The following is a 19,385-nucleotide window of genomic DNA, read 5'->3' on the forward strand; positions in this document are numbered from 1 at the left end:
ATCTTCAGGTGCAAGTCGTCGTTCCAGTGAGGCAGACACGGTCTGTTTGAACTTTGTGACTTTGGGGGATTCCCCAGGAGTTTCTTTGAGGTGTTTGGACAGTAAAGTTGCCGTCACCGGGTAAATCATTGAGATAGATACTGCAAATTCCAGCTATCAGTGCTGGCACATTTGAGAGAGTGCAACACGTTCTATTACTGTCCAGCTATCGTCAGTCTGTTCAAGGGTACGTGCATTGAGTAGTTTAGTGACTGTCCTGTCAGATAAAACAGCAGACACAGCCCATCTTTGCTCCAACAAGCGCTCGACATATCATGAACCACCTTGTCCGACAGAACTGGACTAACTTGTGTTCGGGCAAGTTTTGTTGTTGCTGCTTTTGTTTCAACACCTCGGTTGCAACTGTGCTATGGTGGAAATGTGAAACCAGACGATTAGCAGATGAAATTACGTGATTTATTTGCTGTAGTTTGAAGCCGTCGTTTATGGCCAGTTCTAATGTGTGGGCGAAACAAGGCTGAGAGTCCCAGTCAAGGCCAATGTTGGCTAGAACCATATTGCTGGCATTGTCATGCACGCAGGCCGACACTTTCCCTCCAACACCCCACTGATCTGTCGCGTTTGTGAGCACAATTGAAAGGTTTTCAGCCGTATGCCGTTCTCACATGGCTTTGGTCTGAAGAACAGCACTGTGCACCTCCCAGTTATGTATGAAGTGAGCAGTGATTGTGAGATAGGACTCGGTTGTCAGCGCTGTCCACGAATCTGTCGTCAGTGACACTTTATTGGCATTTGCTAATTGGGTGCGTAGATCGCTTGCACCATCATCATGCAATTTTTCCAGTCTAGATAACGTCTGCTCTCTCAGTAACTCTAAGGTCTCCTCTGCACTGTAGCTTGAATGTCACTTTGGTTAAAAGTGTCTGATAATGAATACGTACATGTAATATGTCTGTGTGTGTGCTTGTGTAGGTGGTGGAGGGTAACCGTGGTAACGGCGAGGAGGGGATTGATGTGCGTCTGTATATGCTCTTCCTTCTGCCGCTCCTGGTGATGATGTCATTCATCAGAGACCTGAGGAACATGGCCGTCCTCTCGGCCCTCGCCAACACCGCCATGGCCATCAGCCTCATCTTCATCTTCACCTACATCACCTCCGTAAGTGTGTGTGTGTGTGTGTGTGTGTGTGTGTGTGTGTGCCAACACCGCCATGGCCATCAGCCTCATCTTCATCTTCACCTACATCACCTCTGTAAGTGTGTGTGTGTGTGTGTGTGTGTGTGTGTGTGTGCCATGGCCAACACCGCCTCATCTTCATCTTCACCTACATCACCTCTGTAAGTGTGTGTGTGTGTGTGTGTGTGTGTGTGCAAACACCGCCATGACCATCAGCCTCATCTTTATCACCTCCGTATGTGTGTTTGTGTTTAGGATGTTGGTGATTGTGTGTGTGTGTGTGTGTGTGTTTGTGTTTAGGATGTTGGTGATCATGTGTGTGTGTGTTTAGGATGTTGGTGATCCAGGGCGGTTGCCCTTTGTGTCCAGCTGGAGGAAGTTCCCCTTCTTTTTTGGCACAGCTATCTTCGCCTTCGAGGGCATTGGAGTGGTGAGTGTGTGAGTGTGTGTGTGTGTGTGTGTGTGTGTGTGTGTGTGTTAATACAGTGGGAGTGTAGGTGCCTCCACTGGAGAATCGTGTGTGTGTGTGTATTTTTGTGCGCACGTGCGTGAGTGTGCTGATGCTTACACTTAAGAATCAGCTGGAGGAACGGCTGTAATGTGTGTGTGTGTGTGTGTGTGTAGGGTTGGGCGCTGAAACTCGGTTCTAATATGACACCGGTGCCGACACAAATGGTAGTAACGATATGACATATTAATGTGGATTTCAGTGCTTCATTACGATGCCACTTAAATCTCTGGTGTTTTTTATTTTATTTTTTAATATGAGGCATCACTGCATGTCTTGTGCCATCTCTAACGTCTTACTCTGATAGCAACACATTCAGATACAGTTAGCTAACATAAACACTAGATGTAGCTTAAAGTAGAGGGTGCACTACATAGGCTAGTGGACAGTGTAAGCAATATTTCGAGCTCTTTCGAGCCCCCATGTTATGGCCTGTGTATGTGTTACGGCCTGGCTCAAAGGCCATAACCAGAACAGAGGAGGACAAGTGTAGAAGGGGTCAACTTTACTTATTTATTTTACAAAAACTAATCACAATGAGCGAGAATGTCCATGTCAGTGTATGAAGGAGTCAGTATGGCAGCGAAGTGTGTGAGTGCGATATGGACTGAGAAGTGAAATGCGTGGATGCCAAAATAAACAGACAAAGAAAAACTCGGCCGTCCAAAAAATCAAGTCGCCCCGCATCCTTCTTCTTTGTGCTTCCTCCCCAACATACCACTGCATAGAAGAGGACGCTGGCAACAACAGACTGGTAGAACATCCTGAGGAGCTTGCTGCACACATTGAAAGAGCGAAGCCTCCTCAGGAAGTACAGCCTGCTCTGCCCTTTCTTGTAGAGTGCGTCGGTGTTGGCTGACCAGTCTAGTTTATTGTCAAGGTGGAGACCCAGGTACTTGTAGGTGCTTACCACCTCGACATTGACCCCATCAATGAAGACTGGTAGCAGAGTGGGCTTAGACCTGCGTAAATCCACCACCATCTCCTTGGTCTTTGAAGTGTTGAGTTGAAGATGATTGAGTTTGCACTATTGCACAAAGTCCTCCACCAGGCTCCTGTACTCCTCCTCCTGCCCGTTCCTGATACACCCCACAATTGCAGTATCGTCAGAAAACTTCTGCATGTGGCATGACTCTGTGTTGTAGCAGAAGTCAGATGTGTACAGGGTGAACAGGACTGGAGAGAGCACAGTTCCCTGTGGCGCTCCGGTGCTTCTGATCACAGTGTCAGAGAGACAGTTCTTCAGTCTGACGAACTGTGGTCGCTCGGTCAGGTAATCTGTAATCCAGGTTACCAGTTGAGCGTCCACACCCATCTGCAAGAGCTTGGCTCCCAGTTTGAGGGGTTGGATGGTGTTAAAAGCACTTGAAAATCAAAGAACATGATTCTCACAGCACTTTCCCCCTTGTCTAGGTGAGAATGTGTCCTGTGTAGAAGATAAGTGATGGCATCGTCCATGCCCACTTTCTCCTGGTATGCAAACTGTAACGGGTCTAGTGCATGGCGTACCTGGGGTCTGAGCATGCTTAAGACCAATCGCTCCATTGCTCTATCGTCTTCATCACATGTGATGTTAGAGCGACAGGTCTGTAGTCATTAAGCTCACTAGGATGTGGCTTTTTAGGGACAGGGGTGAGACATGATGTCTTCCACAGTGTTGGAACTTGTCCAAGGCGTAGACTCAGATTGAAGATGTGCTTCAGTGGCTCCCCCAGGTCAGCAGCACAGGCCTTGAGTAGCCTTGGACACAGTCTGTCAGGCCCTGCTGCCTTTTTCGTGTGCAGTTTTTTTTAGTTTAGCTCTCACTTGATTTGCTGTGATGATGGGGGGGGGGGTGTAAGGGGAGGGGAGGGAGGGGTGCATCTGGGATCTGTATCTGGGATCTGTGTGTCTGATGGCTGTTGACTGAGGTCGTTATGGCCTCATTGTTCGCGGATAAGCCATGTGGGGAGGGGTGCAATATCCAGTGATGGTGGGATTACGATAGCCTGTGATGATGGAGGTGAGTGTTGCACTGGTATTGAGGGGGTGTGGTGGTGGGGGCTGGGGCTGGGGGATGACCACCTCCTTGATGTCCCTGTGAAGGCTGCCAGAGTCGTGGACACCTCAACAGGCACAGGCAAGGAGGCGTCAGGGGGGGGGGGGGGGCAGGGCGTGAGGTGATGGTGGCTCAGGTGGTTGGGTGTCACCGGGATGCAGAGCTGGGAGGTGGGGGTAGGGCAGGCACGCAAACAAGAGCAGTGTCTGAGTCAGCTGGGGGTGGTGGACAGACCACTCCCATTGGAGCTGGAGCAGGGCAGTCAAACCTGTTGTAGAAGTGGTTCCACTGGTTCGGCCTGTCCAGGTCCCCCTCCACAGAGCTGCTGTTCTTCTTCAGGCCAGTGATAACCTTCATGCAGTCCCATGTCTCCTTCATGTTGTTTTCCTGCAGCTTCTGTTCCACCTTCTTTCTGTAGTCCTCTTTAGCCTCCTTCAGCTTGACTTTGAGTTCCCCTTGCACGCGCCTCAGCTCTGCCATATCCCCCTCTCTGTACGCCATCTTTTTCCTATTAAGAAGGGTCTTGACATTGCTGGTTATCCAAGGCTTGTTATTGGGAAAGCAGCGTACAGTTCTGGTGGGAACAACAATGTCCATACAGAAGTTAAGGTAGTCAGTTGTGCACTGTGTGACCTCCTCTAAGTCCTCTCCATTCTGTAACACACTCCAGTCAGTGCACTCAAAGCAGTCTCTCAGAGCCTCGTCCGCTTCAGGTGTCCACTTTCTGAAGGTGCGTGTGGCAACTGGTAGCCTCTGTACTTTGGGCTTGTACATTGGCTGGAGATGAATGAGGTTGTGGTCTAACTTTCCCAGTGGAACCTTTATGCACCGGCCAGTTAGCACCTGCAGCAGGGGAACACCCGTGCCCTTTATGCGCCAGTTAGCACCGACAGGTCTGCCACGCCCACACCGCCAATACCTGCAATGAGAGAGACAACCAGCAGAACAAGCGCAAGCAGACGGACCAAGCAGGGACGTCACAATACACACAAGCAAAAGGCTATGAAACAACATCAACAGTATACTTTACACAACAACCTGCTAATGTGCTAACTGGCATCAACAGTATACTTTACACAATAACCTGCTAGTGCGCTAACTGGCATCAACAGTATACTTTCAGGGTACCCGCGGAGTCTTAAAAGTATTAAAAAGTATTACATTTCATTTTCCTAAATTAAGGCCTTAAAAAGTATTGAATTTCACCTCAAAGTCTGGAATTTTTTCACGGAGGTCTTAATTTTTCAAATGATCAGTAGTTTTAGTCTAATATCCTCGCGTAGCGTAAATCACAAGGATTAAAGTTCTCCATCGTACGACGGATTTCCGTCAATTTGATTTTAGAAATGTCATATTTGAGATCGATGCAGATCCGGTGAGAAAAAAAATAGGAGGGGGGGGGCTATCACCTTTTCTTTTCCTTTTTTTAAGGCAACTACAAATATTAGGTCCGATGAATGAATGTGTGTGATGGTAAATGTTTAAAGACCTAATAGTGTTCTTGAGAACGTTCTGTGTCTCAATCAGAGATCGCTCAAGAAGATCCGTCAGCCATGAGTTTCGCTTTGTTTATGTTGTAGCTACACGCTTGTCTCATTGGTCTGGGGGACGGTCTAAAAGTTGGATTATAGTGACACAATCGAGACAGCTGATGAGGTTGCCCAATCCGTTTAACTTTTTTGGATATGCTATTGTGAGCTCTATGTGCGAACTCGGAGCCTGTGTTCTTTCCGTGCATCAATGTAGACAATTTCTTACTGTCGCGAACTCTTGTCAGGGGAGGTCATTCATTTTGGGTGTCACCTATGACTTGAACAGATAGCCTGCTATGCCACCCGATGTACTATTATTGTTACAGTTTTTAATCAATGGAACTAACATTATGTGTAAAGCGACGCAATATAAACCGTAGCCTATGCCTCCCGTCTGTTATGACCATAGACTGTATATATAGAACTGGACAGTGTGCCGTCTGTTAAGAGTGATGCGAGCGCTAGTCCAGAGCCCCCTGGTGGCTGGTTGCAGTACAATGTGTAACTCCGCCCATCCCCATGTATTTCAATGGCCAAGTAGCCAACTTTCCGTGTCACTTTTCTCACCTAAAACTATTTTTGTATCTACAACTTTTTATTCGAAAAAATAGTTTTCAAGATGCTTCAATACACACAATTTTTCTTTTCTCGCTGAAATTATTTTTTTTAATGTTATATTAACAAATCTAAAAAGGGCGTGTTTACACCTATGATTGACAGCTGGCTGGCTGCAGACACAACGGTTTGTCCATTATGTTTTAACGTCTAGACACTACCACGCATATCTCCACTTATTTTAACGACACCTGATTTCGACACATAATCTAACCTAAATAAGTGTTGCTGTTATTATCATTAGGCTATATCTTATCACAGTCTGACTAAATACAAAATTGATAGTCATACATTGTGTAGTTGTTTGTAAGAGACATCGTTGTTAGTTGTGACAGATTCTTTGTGAAAAAAGATATGTGCTGTTCTTTCGTAGATGCTAAGTATATTAGCTCATAGCATGCTACATCATGCTAGCATTAGCCAGTTGATAGTTAAAGTAAAGGGCTCTGCTATATTGATCCGAAGTGACGTTAGCCATAGTCCCCATAATTTACAGTCCTACTTGTTTCAAATGGTTTAACGTAACCAGTGATTGCTGCCATCATCGTTGCAACTTCATTTGAATACACTTAAGTCACTGGAGAAGGCGATGTTAAGTTTCATTAACGTTAACTCTTGCTTAGTATTGCGAATGGCAATAAACGCCACCTAGCCTGCTAGGTCGACAACCTCGGTATGCCCATTTATGAATCGGCCCGACAAACAACGTTACTTGTGTTTTAGTGAACACATTATTGGACCATAGCTTAACGTGAGGAGGGATTCAAAGTTACAAATGCTTAGTATGCTCAGAACAGCGGTATCTGAAAATGCGTTAAGGTATCGTTGTTACCTGCGATTGCACTGCTGGAGAAGCATTTTGCATTGGTATGATTTGATCAGGTCTTGCCAGTGATGTGTAATCCTTATGTATAAATACTTAAATACCTTAATATGGTATAGTCTACGTGATACACAGGACTACACAGTAAACCCATTTAAAAAATCATCATCTCAGTATACCCATTTAAAATAGGCAAGGATAATGATTCAATAACATTTGGGGTTGCTCACAGTATACCCACCACTGCAACTAACTAACTAGACTACACCACTGGTTAAATGGCGCATTGCAATTTACAATTTGTGTGAGTTCAGGGGCATACAGAAAGTTGAAGTTTGGGTGACATCAATAAAGAAAATAGAAACAAAGGGATGTGTACAGCCTCAAGTATGAATGATGTCACATTAACAGAAGGTTCAGAGCAGCGGCAGACCTTTCTTGGTGCCACGCAAGTTATTGAAAGTCATGTGTTTTCAGAACGTGAGTGGTGCTGTGCCATGTCCCATGTATAAGGGGCTTCAGGTTGATCCAGTGACGATTGGGTGATGTCAGGGAGATGGATGTCAGGGGACTTGGAGAAAGGAGGAGGACATGCCACCTCAGACCACCCCAGCCAAACCACTTCACGTAGGCATTCCCTTGCTTGCAGACTAATGTAGACCATGGAGACCACCTTGCCGCCACCTCCAGTACATTCAGCCATCTTACCTGCAAAAAAGGAAAGTTACAATAAAGTTAGTCAGACAATTTTACAACATTACAAAGCATCTAATCAGGCACTCAACACCACTAGTAATACCAATTAATTAAATATATGTATGCAATAAACTTCACAGCCTACCTAATGTTAACTACACATTTAAATATGCGGTGGGAATGTTATTAACTTGCGTCAGCTTGAAAAATAACGTTATCAGTATGACTGATCATGGACGTTAGATGACAAACTAAGGTCTTTCTCAAATGTTCACCGATATCCCTGGGAAGTGACTGGTTCTTGGCGTAGTGTTTAATGCAGGCGTTTCATTTATCGATCATTCACTTATGCGGTCTACAACTACCGACCTATTTTTTTACAGTCTATGCTACCGACCTACCATCACAGAAGTAGCTCTAACAGAGGTGTCTGTCGTTAACGTTAGAAAAAAATGCAACGCTGGCAAACTGGCTAGTAGTTACATTAACATGACGGGTTGATGAGGTCCATGCTTCACATTACGTTAATTTTAACTTGCGTTGCTTTATCACATCATACCGTTGCTTTATCACATCATATACTGTACTGACTGTCTAGTGTTATTAATCCCCATGTACAGTCAATGGTTACTCCATGTTGAGATGGCATACATTAAGATTGAGATATTTGAAAACAGCAACAACTAATAAAACCAAGTATATCATGCATCGACTGTTACGGGAGCTGTGTGCTAATCTTCACTTCAACGACTAACTTAGCCTCCCGTTGACGGTAACGTTAATGTAGCTGCTAACGTTAGCATGTAATTCGCTGTCGTATTTCTGTTGTTAGCTCATTAGTATTCACCATACTAAATTGTCACAGTCTATAATCAACATAATAAGCTCTCTTAGACGTATTTAAGAACAACAATAGACAAAAATCAGTTGATACGCAACACTTACCAGACAAGAACAAACCGATTGTTGTTTGTACTGTTTAACTCACAGCCGCAAAATTCATCCAGCCAGCTAGCCTTCGGCGCCGAGTCGACCTGCGTTGTGGAAAGGAGAAGGGGACGGGTTTCACTTGACAAGGGGCGTGTTTAACTCGCTGAGTGGCAACTGAGTGGGCGTGCCTGACCGCGACTCCTCTTCACTGCGCATGCTTCAACTTCTGCTGCGCAGCCGCACTTTAAATTGGTTGCAAATTTTCCAAGATGGCGTCGCCTCGGCGGCTTCAATTCCATAGAACACTGCTGAATGCAACCACACTGTCCAGTTCTATATATACAGTCTATGGTTATGACATGTACAACAATGTTTTTCACAATTTGCGACGGAAGGTTTTGAGTGAGCGTGTTCACTTCAGAGCATGAACAGTTCGCGACACTATTATTTAATGTTGAGTAAGGGGGGTCAGTCTTTTATGACGCAGACAGCCTTGTAGCCTATTTTGCTTAGGCCTCTTACGACAGTAGGTTGTGAGCGTATGTTGACAAAAAATAACCATGCAATTAAAATAGTCAACTTAAAACTTTGCTATTATTAATGTATAGCACAAAACCATAAAGGCCTACCAGAACCTCGCATATTAGCGTCATGATTTGTGTAAGTTTATCTATGGCTGACCGTTTTTGCGCTAAGTAGGCTACGCATGTTCTTTCATAGCGCAACACGACCTGTCCCTCACCATATCGCACCACCTCTTGTCAATCTTATACAATCTGTTGCTGAAGACAAAAGCGCCCTCTCCAGATTGTCGTTATCAGATGCGCAGACCTGTTGCATGAGCACACACAGTATTGCTGCTCATTGGAAAACTGAGTTGTCTGTAAAACTCAAAATTACCATGTTTTCATTAAATGCGGATGAGGCAACAAATGGAAATATGAACAATATCTAGACTGTTCTGATTAGTTACTTTGATGAGGAAATGTGAAGTCTTGCAAACTTTGATTTTATAGATTTTACTTGGTGTTGAATTGCATATTAACAAGAAAAAAAATCTCCCCTTTAAATACTTTTGGCCTGAAGTAATTAAATAAGAGTGTAAGTTAAAGCCTTGCTACAATATTGCTGCAGTAGAAAAGAACAGCAATGGCTAATCAGCAATGGTCAGGGATGGTATTGAAATATTGTTTTGTTCATCAGGAAAACTCAATCTCAATCAAGAACACTCTCAATTCTCCTTATTCACATGGCGGCCATTGGCGGCTAAAACGAGGCTACAGGGTACATAAACCATAGGATTGTTATGTTCTATGCATTCACCTGTAGGTGGCATTAATTATATAGTAACTTTAGAGTACCCTGTAGCCTCGTTTTGGTGTTTATTTGGTGCTTTACTTTGCTGTTTGCATCTTTTAATTAAAAACCAATAGGTCGCGACCGCAAAAGGGGTGCTATCTCTATAGGTAGATATGAACAATGGATGACTTATGGCCTGAAAAAAGTTTTTTTTTTCACTTTAATCCCTGAAATCAACTAGGTTCTATTCCGTTTAAATTTTTGCATGAAGCAGGACATTCAGGGGCCGTTTATACGAGAACGATTGCGAAGGAAGACGACAAAATATTTTATCATAAGTGCCTTTCGTTTCCACGGCGACCCCGCCATCGGGGCTTGAAGACGCACAAATCTGAAGACTCCTTTCAGAGTGTAGAGTTTTGAAGACGACCCGGGTTGCGTCTCCGTCTAAACGGCTAAACCAAAGGTCCTTGATTACCTCTCTGGCTAAACTGTCCAATTAGAATGTCTGCGCGTGACGTACCAGGGTTCCATCACACCACCACCCAGCGGTCTGGAATGCATCTCCAATCGAATATCACATACTCTTGCGTCTTCATATAAACAAAGATTTCCCCCTGAGAATGCTCGTCTAAACGCGAATAAAAAAGACGAGACGCCACTTCTGCGTCTTCTCTTTTCATCGTCACCGTATAAACGTAGCCTCATTCACATTACTACCACGACAAATCTTTGCGTTGCCACTGCACTGCTGTGTTCAAACACTTGTAAATAGTAATTATTTGAGGTTTAATCTTACCTTTAATATTATTTATTCTATCCGAATGGGTGCGATATAGGTATTAAATTTCATCTGAAGTGGTATTAAAAAGGTCTTAAAAAGTCTTAAATTTAGGTCTGACAATTCTGGGGGTACCCTGACTTTACACAATAACCTGCTAATGCGCTAACTGGCATCTATTTGAAATGTAATCAGCAAAGTTGTGAAAACTTTGTTTCACGGTGTGTTCCGTACAACATAATGACATGACAAACCTACCTCTGCATTGATATTCTGGAACTGTCTAAAAGGCTACGGAACCATCTCCGCACGTTATCGCTAATTAAGCTGCTGTGGCAGGGGGTAGCCTTTGTTAGTTGCTGTTAAAATGCCTACTAACGCTGGGAATCGAAACCCTTCGACACCGGCATATTTAACATGTTTAAAACAATTGCGTGTTATGGGGGAAGAAATCGAAATTGAAAGCAGAGTCCCTCATTGTAAGATTAGGCTACTTGCAAATGCTGTTGTCCATGACCTGGCAGTTCCATGGCAAGCCATATAGCAAGCCGTCCAACACTGGATAAACATGAAAGCAGAGCCTGCATCCACGGCAAGCCTTACATTTATTGTGCATAGAAGCAATGAGATATTGATAGTAACTTGAATATAACAGTTCAATTTCATGTTCAAATTTGTATTATGAATCAAAAAAAGCGATTCATGCTTTAGAGCATTTTATTGTAAAACAAAGTACCGTTTTGTGGCACCGGCACCGTTTTAAAAGTATCGATTTAGCACCGGTATCGGATAAAGCCCAAACGATGCCCAACCTTATTTAGAGTGGTGTAAAAGTGTTTGCCCCTTTCTGAACTCTTATTGCCCCCTTCCTGATCTCTTCCTGACTTATTATTGCCCCCTTCCTGATCTCTTCCTGATCTCTTATTGCCCCCTTCCTGATCTCTTATTGCCCCCTTCCTGACTTCTTATTGCTTCCTGATCTCTTCCTGCCCCTCTTATTGCCCTCTTCCTGATCTCTTATTGCCCCCTTCCTGACTTCTTATTGCCCCCTTCCTGATCTCTTCCTGACTTCTTATTGCCCCCTTCCTGATCTCTTATTGCCCCCTTCCTGACTTCTTATTGCCCCTTCCTGATCTCTTCCTGATCTCTTATTGCCCCCTTCCTGATCTCTTCCTGATCTCTTATTGCCCCCTTCCTGATCTCTTATTGCCCCCTTCCTGACTTCTTATTGCCCCCTTCCTGATCTCTTATTGCCCCCTTCCTGATCTCTTATTGTGTTGCATGTTTGTTACACTTAAGTGTTAGTACACAGAGTGTTTCCTATTAAAGTGATTTCTTGATTGAGAACAGGTGTGGCAGTAATCAGGCCTGAGTGTGGCTAGAGAAATTGAACTCGGGAAAAACACTTTCACACCACTGTATGTGTATGTAATGTATGTACAGTATAATGTGTGTGTGTTGGGGCGTGCATATAATGTGTTTGTGTGTGTAATGTGTGTATAATCGGTGTGTCCGTGTGTGTGTGTGTGTGTAATGTGTTTGTGTATGTGTGAATAATGTGTTTGTGTGTGTAATGTTTGTATAATCGGTGTGTGTGTAATGTGTGTTAGGGGTGGGCGATATATATCGTCTGCGATAATATCGTGATTGTTGTTTTAACGATGTGCAAATTGACATTATCGAGTATTTAAATTACTTATGGAGAAATAACACTCGAAATCAGGCATTGAAACCTCATACATTCACTAAATCCAGGAGGTGTATGCGGGAGAAGCCCCTGGCTGCGGCAGAGCAAGTGTCACGTGATCACTAGTGGGTCACAACGTTGTCACACGCTGCCTAATGTTTATTTTGTGCAGTGAGAGTAGCCTACTTGGGATTTTATGCGGCTACTTCTGTTCAAGTAGCATTGGTGAGACATTTTTTCCTACACGGTATTATATGGAGAGAAAACATTAGCCTTTGAGTATTTTAATAGTCAGTTGTAAACAACAAACTATTCTTATGTAGCCTATCTCTTTTGTAAATGGACTGAAGTTCGCTCTAAATGTCTACGTTTACCGATTATGCTAACCGTTAGCATCTCTATGGGATTTCTCATAAACATTAGCCATAAGCTAACGCATTAATTTCTATTCTGTAACTTGGAATGCTAGCCTAGACTACATGATTGCTCTTAAAGAAAACATCGAAGGAAATAACTGAGATGTACTCTGTTGGTCTGCTTAGTTTTACAGTGAATCCTATGTAAAGGTTTGAAAGGAACTTCAGCTTCAGACTTTCTCTTGGGAAACTGTCAGGCCTATTCATCTTCTCTAATGTAGCTGGCTACATCATGTCATTGCCACACACACAAGTGGGGGCAGAATTGGAAATGTGTCATAGAGTGACAATGCATTGGTTGATGTGGTTAAAAAGTCACAGGTTAGGTTATTGGTTATTATTGTAATGATGTTATTCATAAATAATGAGCTGTAAAGTAACTCAGACAAAAACATTTTTTTAAAGGATATTGACTAATTATCGTCATCGTCAAAATCACAAAAAATATCGAGATATTATTTTTTGTCTATATCGCCCACCCCTAATGTGTGTATGTGTTTGTGTGTGTAATGTGTGTATAATCGGTGTGTATGTATGTAATGTGTTATATATATATATATATATATATATATATATATATGTGTGTGTGTGTATAATGTGTGTAGGTGCTGCCGCTGGAGAACCAGATGAAGGAACCAGCTCGGTTTCCTCAGGCGCTCAATGTTGGGATGGGTGTGGTCATTGTGCTCTACGTTTCCTTGGCAACCCTGGGATACCTTCACTTTGGTGATGACATCAAAGGAAGCATCACACTCAACCTGCCACACGATAGCTGGTACACACACACACTCAACCTGCCACACGATAGCTGGTGTACACACATACACACACACACACACACACACACACACACACTCAACCTGCCACACGATAGCTGGTACACACACACACTCAACCTGCCACACGATAGCTGGTACACACACACACACACTCAATCTGCCACACGATAGCTGGTACACACACACACACACACACACTCAATCTACTACATGATAGTTGGTACACACACACCCACACACTCAACCTGCCACACGATAGCTGGTACACACACACACCCACACACACACACTCAACCTGCCACATGATAGTACAAACACACTCATCTGTTGCACGATAGCTGGTACACACACACACACACACTCAACCTGCTATATTATAGTTGATACACACACACACACACACACACATACTCAACCTCCTATACAATAGTTGGTAAACACGCACGCACACACACAAACTCTCAACCTATCGCACGATAGCTGGTAGATTCTCAACCTTTTCCATGGCAGAACTTAAAGACATGCAAGGACACACACACACACACATACATTCACCAAAGAAGGGAGAGATGGTACACACAAACATACACACAGACACACACGCATGCACACACTCTACCCCTCAATATCATCAGTAAATACAAGGCATACTAATCTGTGTGTGTGTGTGTGTGCGCGCAGGACCAACCAGCTGGTGAAGGTGCTGTACTCTCTCGGGGTGTGTGTGAGCTTCGTCGTGCAGTTCTTTGTCCCTGCAGACATCCTGCTCCCGCCCATCCTGGCCCGTGTGACGGACAGCTGGAAGCGGCCATTCGAGCTGCTCCTCAGGGCTCTGCTCGTCTGCCTGACCTGTGAGTAGCCCAGAGACCAGATGGTGCATCAACTCCTCATAGTGTATCCTATCAACTCCTCATAGGCAGCATCGGACACAGTGCATCAACTCCTCATAGGCAGCATCGGACACAGTGCATCAACTCCTCATAGGCAGCATCAGACACAGTGCATCAACTCCTCATAGGCAGCATCAGACACAGTGTATCCTATCTAACCTCATAGGCAGCATTGGACACAGTGTATCCTATCAACTCCTCATAGGCAGCATCGGACACAGTGCATCCTATCTAACCTCATAGGCAGCATCGGACACAGTGTATCCTATCAACTCCTCATAGGCAGCATCGAACACAGTGCATCCTATCTAACCTCATAGGCAGCATCGGACACAGTGCATCCTATCTAACCTCATAGGCAGCATCGGACACAGTGCATCAACTCCTCATAGGCAGCATCGGACACAGTGTATCCTATCAACTCCTCATAGGCAGCATCGGACACAGTGTATCCTATCTAACCTCATAGGCAGCATCGGACACAGTGCATTAACTCCTCATAGGCAGCATCGGACACAGTGCATCCTATCTAACCTCATAGGCAGCATCGGACACAGTGCATATCCTGCATCCTATCTCCTCATAGGCAGCATCGTACACAGTGCATCCTATCTAACCTCATAGGCAGCATCAGACACAGTGTATCCTATCAACTCCTCATAGGCAGCATCGAACACAGTGCATCCTATCTAACCTCATAGGCAGCATCGGACACAGTGCCTCCTATCTAACCTCATAGGCAGCATCGGACACAGTGCATCAACTCCTCATAGGCAGCATCGGACACAGTGTATCCTATCAACTGCTCATAGGCAGCGTCGGACACAGTGCATCCTATCTAACCTCATAGGCAGCATCGGACACAGTGTATCCTATCTAATAGCGCTCAGGGGGGTCCTAAACAAGCTGGTCATTTGGCTATAGGGGCAGCCGTGGCCTACTGGTTAGGCTATAGGGGCAGCCGTGGCCTACTGGCTAGGCTATAGGGGCAGCCGTGGCCTACTGGCTAGGCTATAGGGGCAGCCGTGGCCCACTGGTTAGGGCTTCGGGCTTGTAACCGAAGGGTTGCCGGTTTACCGATTCCCGACCAGTAGGAAAAATGTGGGTGGGGGAAGTGGTTGAGCACTGCTCTCCCATGCCCACATCCACGACTGAAGTGCCCTTGAGCAAGGCACCTAACCCCTCACTGCTCCCCGAGCGCCGCTGTAGCAGGCAGCTCACTGCGCCCGGATTAGTGTGTGCTTCACCTCACTGTGTGTTCACCGTGTGCTGAGTGTGTTTCACTAATTCACGGATTGGGATAAATGCAGGGACCAAATTTCCCTCACGGGATCAAAAGAGTATATATACTTATACATACTTATACTTATCTTACTTGTGCCTGTCACAGACGTGAGGAGTTCTGTGAAGCGCGGGGCACAACAAGGAAAATCAAAATGAATCCAGGGGGAAAAAAGCATAACATCATTTTTTTCAGAGGGAAATCAATGTAAGTTGACACATATTTTATACATCCCCAGCCATGTGCAATGCAATAGTCATCGAATAGTCATATGCAATAGTCATTGAATAGTCATATACAATAGTAATATGCAATAGTCATATGCAATAGTCATCGAATAGTCATATGCAATATTCATCGAATTCCCCCATGTCAGTTGGCATATCGAGTATGCATATGTCAGATAGCATGACAGCATGGCTATAGCCTATTTTTTTAATGGGGAAATTATTTAGCCCAAATCAAAGATATAGTTTTGCATTTGCCTGAAGTGTAGCCTATATATTATGTTTGTTTCAATATTTGACAGATATTTGACATTCTTTTAATATATTTTATTTAGTTCAATGTATTTAGATATTGTTAAAATGTTGTAAATACGTATAGTTGATTTTAATGGCAAAGTTAGTTGCAAATCATTGTACCGTATTTTCCGGACTATAAGTTGCTCCGGAGTATAAGTCTCATCAGTCAAAAAATGTGTCATGAAGAGGAAAAAACATACATAAGTCGCACTGGACTATGAGTCGCATTTATTTAGAAATTTATTTCACGAAATCCAAAACCAAGAACCGACATTTAATCTGGAAAGGCAAGTTATTCAACTACACAATAGCACACAGAACAACAGGCTGAATAGGTGTCCGGTAGGTATGTTAATGCAACACAGTTATTCAGCTACGCTATTCAGCTTGATGTTGGTTAGCTTGGTGACGAGGAAATTAAAATGTCCTGGCTGCAGTTTGTTGAGATGATGTCTCCTTTATGCCAGATGAGGAATATTAACAATAACTAGACGTTTGTTTGCTTACCTTCGTTTGAACTGCCGTTGTCCTTTGCTGTGTAATTTGTTAGGTAGATGCTAGCGATTAGCGAAATGCTAATGGTTGGCTGTGTTGAACATAAGTAAGTATAACTATATATACGCATCCCGTGAGGGAAATTTGGTCTCTGCATTTATCCCAATCCGTGAATTAATAAAACACACTCAGAACATAGTGAACACACAGTGAGGTGAAGCACACACTAATCCGGAGCAGTGAGCTGCCTGCTAAAGCAGCTAAAAGCAGCTACCAGCAAAGATCAGCTAAAACCAGCTCCCAGCAAAGACCAGCTAAAAGCAGCTACCAGCAAAGACCAGCTACCAGCAAAAGCAGCTGCTAGCAGCAAAGACCAGCTACCAGCATAAGCAGCTAGCAGCAAAGGCTGGGTTTCAGCAGGGTTATAAAGTGTTTCCTCATATTTTCTAACATCCCTGTGAGTGTATATATGTGTGTGTGTGAGTGTATAATGTGTGTGTGTGTGTGTGTGTGTGTATAATGTGTGTATAATGTGTGTGTGTGTGTATAATGTGTGTGTGTGTGTGTATAATGTGTGTATAATGTGTGTGTGTGTGTGTGCAGGTGTGATGGCGGTGCTGGTTCCACGGCTGGACGTGGTCATTTCTCTGGTGGGGGCTTTCAGCAGCTCTGCATTGGCGCTGGTGTTCCCACCGCTGGTGGAGCTGCTGCTTCTGTCGTCCGCCTCATCGTCCGCCTCTCCCTTGCTCTCTCTCCATCCCTCGCTCTCTCCCTCTCTCCCTCTCTCCGTCCTGGCCAAAGATCTGACCATCGTGCTGATTGGCATTCTGGGGTTCCTCACCGGAACCTACGCCACCTTGGAGGAGATCATCGCCCCTGGCGACCAGACCCTTTACAACGATAATGCCACCTGGACCACGCCCACCCCTACTGGCCTGCCCACTGCCACCCCCACACACTGAGCAACACACACACACACACGCACACACATTGACCAAAACACACACATACTGATCAAAACAACTGTGTGCAAACAAATACACACAATGACCAAACTGTAGACACACACACACACACACACAGAGGGACCAAACAGTGCCACACCCTGTGAAATGAAAATGGATGTACAGTATGTTTTGCATTTGACCTTGCTTACATTCCACACCACCAGGTGCTTACATGGGCTACTTTCATGGACCCTAACACACACACACACACAGCTGTCCTGTTGGGCACGGGCTACCTTCATGGACCCTAACACACACACATACACACACATCTGTCCTGTTGGGCACGGGTTACTTTCATGGACCCTAACACACACACACACACACTCATCAGGTATGTGTTTACATGGACAGCTTTCATGGACCCTAACACACACACACACTCATCAGGTATGTGTTTACATGGACAGCTTTCATGGACCCTAACACACACACACACACACACTCATCAGGTGTGTGTTTACATGGACTCTTTGAGAGGCACACACACACACATGGAATGTTGGGCGTCTCCGAGTGTTAACGCTACTAGAATTTGAATAAATTATTAATAAATTAATTAATCTTTAAATACCTCATCACTCTGATCTCTCTCCCTCTCTAATCTTTAAATACCTCATCACTCTGATCTCTCTCCCTCCCTCTCTTGCTGAATCACAAAGTGCTCTGAGGACTCAGACTTACCTGATCTCAGGTGATGAGGACTCAGACTTACCTGATCTCAGATGCTGAGTGAGTGAGTGAGTGTGTGTGTGTGAGTGAGTGTGTGTGTGTGTGTGTGTGTGTGTGTGTGAGGCCACATGGGCTCAAATGGGTATAACTGGGATTGGGACAGCACTTCACAACATCACAGGTTACCTTGGCGATGTTTAATAACAAAGATGTTGCTGACACTTGCACCACGCACGTGTGCCGTGCTGTTGTTTACCTTTGTGATTTCCGGATTCCCCATGGTCTCCCTTTGGTGAAGTGTGCACTGATGCAGACTCACGGCAAGGGTTCAGTTAGTGTGTACTCAAACCCTTCACACCCTTTGAAATGCGACTTTGCGACAGCTCTAAGCCCTTATTGAAATGTAACTTTGGGACAGCCCTAAGCCCTTATTGAAATGTAACTTTGGGACAGCCCTAAGCCCTTACGAATTCTGCGATAACGCGCACCAAAGTCTGTGAGCCTGTGAGTCCGGACTTCTCTCTCAGACTATCAATGTAAATGTCTGTGGTGATAGTTTTATTTCTAACATTATTCTGTCCTTGCATTTTAAATGATCGCATTACATTTAGAGGGACTAGTTTCTCAGCAGCGGTTGAATTTTACTTGCTTCGGTTAGTAGTACTGCGCCGAAAAGTAAACAGAGAAGCGCACTCCAATCGGGACACCTAGTAGTAGCCTAGGTAATATCAGGCCGCCGCTGCCGTTGCTTATACAAGGATACAAGGAAGTTTATTGTCACATGCATATAGTTACTGGAAGTAAGAAATGCAGTGAAATTATGTCTGGTGTCAGCCTATTTGTGCATTTATGGAAACAATGAGAGTGACATTTGTGAACGTAGCCTTACTACCAACTTCAGGGAACAAAGTATAACTATTGCAATGCGATGCAAGGGTAGTTTTATTTCTAACACTAAACACAGACATTTACATCGATAGTTTGGCATTATAATTACTGTGGAGTGGGTGTTTTTAGTGGCAGGCTAACACATACTGATGACTTGCAACTAGAAGGATGAAACGTGTTGAAAATCCTGAACCCTTTAAGTTTAGTTTATTTATTTCTTTTTTTATTTATTTTTTCCGTTCACTCACTTTTTGTGCGGACTCCTAGAGCGTTTGAGCTATCGACACGGTTCCAACTCTAAAAATTCAGGCCCGAACAGGTGTATGTTGCTTGCGTTTTTTGTGTGG

The 19,385-nt window shown here is 44.3% G+C and overlaps 1 protein-coding gene across 1 annotated transcript; it reads left to right on the forward strand.

Moving 5' to 3' along the window:
- Positions 1–652: 652 nt before the first annotated feature.
- slc36a4 (solute carrier family 36 member 4) lies at positions 653–18,049 on the forward strand. The gene is made up of 6 exons (XM_048264095.1): positions 653–715; positions 973–1,158; positions 1,508–1,606; positions 13,107–13,276; positions 13,962–14,131; positions 17,075–18,049. The coding sequence occupies exons 1-6, from the start codon at positions 653–655 to the stop codon at positions 17,431–17,433; spliced, it is 1,047 nt and encodes a 348-aa protein (XP_048120052.1). The 3' UTR covers positions 17,434–18,049.
- The last annotated feature ends 1,336 nt before the right edge of the window (positions 18,050–19,385 follow it).

Source organism: Alosa alosa, chromosome 15 (assembly GCF_017589495.1).
Source record: "Alosa alosa isolate M-15738 ecotype Scorff River chromosome 15, AALO_Geno_1.1, whole genome shotgun sequence".
Lineage (NCBI taxonomy): Eukaryota > Metazoa > Chordata > Actinopteri > Clupeiformes > Clupeidae > Alosa > Alosa alosa.

What these genes read in the sequence shown, in the direction of transcription:
- slc36a4 (XM_048264095.1), top strand. Translation starts at nt 653, where the DNA reads ATGCCGTTCTCACATGGCTTTGGTCTGAAGAACAGCACTGTGCACCTC. An exon ending in TCTTCACCTACATCACCTCC is followed by an intron (nt 1,159 to 1,507) that starts GTAAGTGTGTGT and finishes GTGTGTGTTTAG; the next exon opens with GATGTTGGTGATCCAGGGCG. An exon ending in CCTTCGAGGGCATTGGAGTG is followed by an intron (nt 1,607 to 13,106) that starts GTGAGTGTGTGA and finishes TAATGTGTGTAG; the next exon opens with GTGCTGCCGCTGGAGAACCA.